The sequence below is a fragment of the Eurypyga helias genome, unplaced genomic scaffold, assembly GCF_000690775.1.
Source record: "Eurypyga helias isolate BGI_N326 unplaced genomic scaffold, ASM69077v1 scaffold35413, whole genome shotgun sequence".
Lineage (NCBI taxonomy): Eukaryota > Metazoa > Chordata > Aves > Eurypygiformes > Eurypygidae > Eurypyga > Eurypyga helias.
The window spans coordinates 1-2421 of NW_010243687.1; the positions used below are offsets into that span (position 1 = coordinate 1).

General features: G+C 58.8%; 1 protein-coding gene across 1 annotated transcript; it reads right to left on the reverse strand.

The window, feature by feature from the left end:
- Positions 1-71: 71 nt before the first annotated feature.
- On the reverse strand, positions 72-2192 carry LOC104508046 (COP9 signalosome complex subunit 1-like; the record flags this gene model as incomplete). Its single annotated transcript, XM_010149517.1, has 3 exons — positions 72-236; positions 911-1092; positions 2100-2192. Coding segments are annotated over 3 exons (440 nt in total), but the record flags the coding sequence as incomplete, so codon positions are not given.
- Positions 2193-2421: the final 229 nt, after the last annotated feature.

Here is a 2421-nt window from a genome sequence, read left to right on the forward strand (position 1 = left end):
GGCACCCCGAGAGAGGTGTCTGGAGGAGCAAAGGGCTCGCCCTTGCCCCAGCAGAGCCCTCTGCATCTCACCTGATGCTCTCCTTGATGGAGTTCCCTTTGTAGTTTTTCAGGTCTGTGTCGAGCTTCTCCAGCTTCAGAAGAGCTTTTTTGCGCGTAGCTTCAACCCAGGCTGTGTCAAGAGCCGGGGGCTCAATCCCGCCGTCGGGGACAGCATCGGGGGTGTTCTGCAGTTCCCTGAAGGGGAGAGTTTGAACAGGTCTGCTCAGTGCCCAGCACCATCGCCGCGCTCCACCTGGCTCAGACCAACAGATCCACGTGCACCGAACCCCCTGCCGATCTTTTAACAGAAAAAACACACTCTGAGGGTCCTGGGGGGTCGGTTTTGTTGCCCGACACCCCCTTTCACAACACGCAGCACCGAACACCCTGCCACCCGCACGAGCGTGGGAGAGAGAGCCGCGAATCCACGCAGCGGCAGCACCAGGGAGGTGCAGCAGCCAACTGTCAAGGAGGCCCAGCAGCCAACCTGCGGGAAAGAACCGAGCCAAGGCAGGCGGGGAGGGCTTTAACTGATGAATGCAAGAGCAGCCAGAGGAGGCTTCGCCTCCGCAACCTGCCAAAGGGGAGGCACCGGCGTGTGGTAGAGACCGGAGCAGTTGCACAGACCAACCTCTCCTCAGGATCTACCTGCAGCCTTTTAAAACATGGTGGTTTCAGAAGCGATGATGTGTTTAACCTCCCACAGAAGCACGAGACCATGGGCCTGAGCACACACGCCGCTGCTCTCGAGCTCCAGGGCAAGGACGGTCCGCACAGGAACGCGCCGGCAGCACATGCAGAGCCCCTCACCGCGGCTCGTGGGTCTGAGCCAGCTGGAAAGGCTCCCTGGGCGCCGGGTCTCTGCCTACCTGGTGGCCTCGGACAGCTTCCGGTGGATTTCCTCGTACACGTCGACGTTGAACGTCCTCTGGACGAAGGACAGAGCCATCTTGAGCGCTTCCACCCGCAGCTGCGGGCAGTGGTCGGCGATGAACTGCAGCCGCTCGATGCGCATCAGCCCGCTGTAGCTGGACGCGTACTGCTCCAAGTCCTGCGGACAAACCTGCCCTCAGCGGCCACCACGGCAACACGGGCCAGGCTGAGCCACCGTCACCTACTCCTGCAGCCCCGACCCCTTCCCGGAGGGCAGCGGCACCCACGAACCAACCACCAGGTCAGATCATCCCTTTCTGCTTTCCTCGGAAACGCGCAGTACGGGACAATTCCCCTTTTCTCCCGGTGCTGCTGTTGAGGCCAACCAGCTCAGCCGCTTCCAGCATCCGTTCCATCACCTCCTCATAACTCCGTCAAGTCTCCATCTTTTGAGCTGCTTTCCTAAGCCCGACAACCATCCCAGGTGGAGTTTTCCCTTGAAAAATCATCTCCACGTGGCAGTCTGCATGCTTCTGCTCACACAAATTTCTTACAGCTCCAAAGCCCAGGGAGCAGAGGAACAATTACAGCTGCAGATGTTCAAAGCCTCCCAACCCAACGCTTTGTCCTCTCATTTTAACATTGCTCTAACTTTCCCCAGTTAACATTTTTGTCCTCCTCTGCACCAGCCACCCCCCACCATTACAGGGCTGGTGCCACACACTGGCCGAAATCTCAGACCACCAACTGAAAAAGGGGGAAGCTGACAGAAGCAAATACAGCCTTTTGTAACTGTAGTTCCGTGGGTTTGGCCCACCTCCCGGGGATAAACAAGGGAAGAATTCCATTCTCACGGGACACTCGGAGCACCTGAGCCTTGCTCGTCCAAGAAGAAGCCTTGAGATAAAGAACCAGTGTCCCCATAGTAACCAGCGAGGCATTAAACCTGCTCGGAACGGGGAGCACGTCAGGCAGCAGGCACTGGCTCAGAACACGCTTCCGCAGGCCGGGCCACGACAAGGAGCTGCAGGAGAGGTCACCGCTCCCAGCCCACCCTGCTCAGAGGGAAACCTGCTCACCTCTGAAAAACGCCTCGACGAGCAGTGAAACGGGGGAGTTTTTCCAAACCTTAAAGGGAGAGGCTGTGGCCGAGAGCCACAACCCGCAGCCTCAGCCAGCACGTACCAGCGTGGGGTTCTCCACCACATAGTTGATGTCAGGCGCATTCTGCTGATCTTCTTGTGGATCTACGTCAATCTGCATGGGCTCGACAGCACCCTGGAACGGCAGAACGAGGGAAGAAGCAGCTTATTAGGGCTGAGCAGGAAGTCACGTCATTCCATCCATTACGGACTCGCTCAGTGACAAGTGCCCCTCAGCCTTCGGACACATCCAGGGCTTCTCTCGAGCAGCGCAACGCTCAGCACGACGACACTCCGCGCGACGACACTCAGCGTGATGATGCTCAGCACGATGCGCGGAGACAAGCGGCACCACGGCCCAGCGT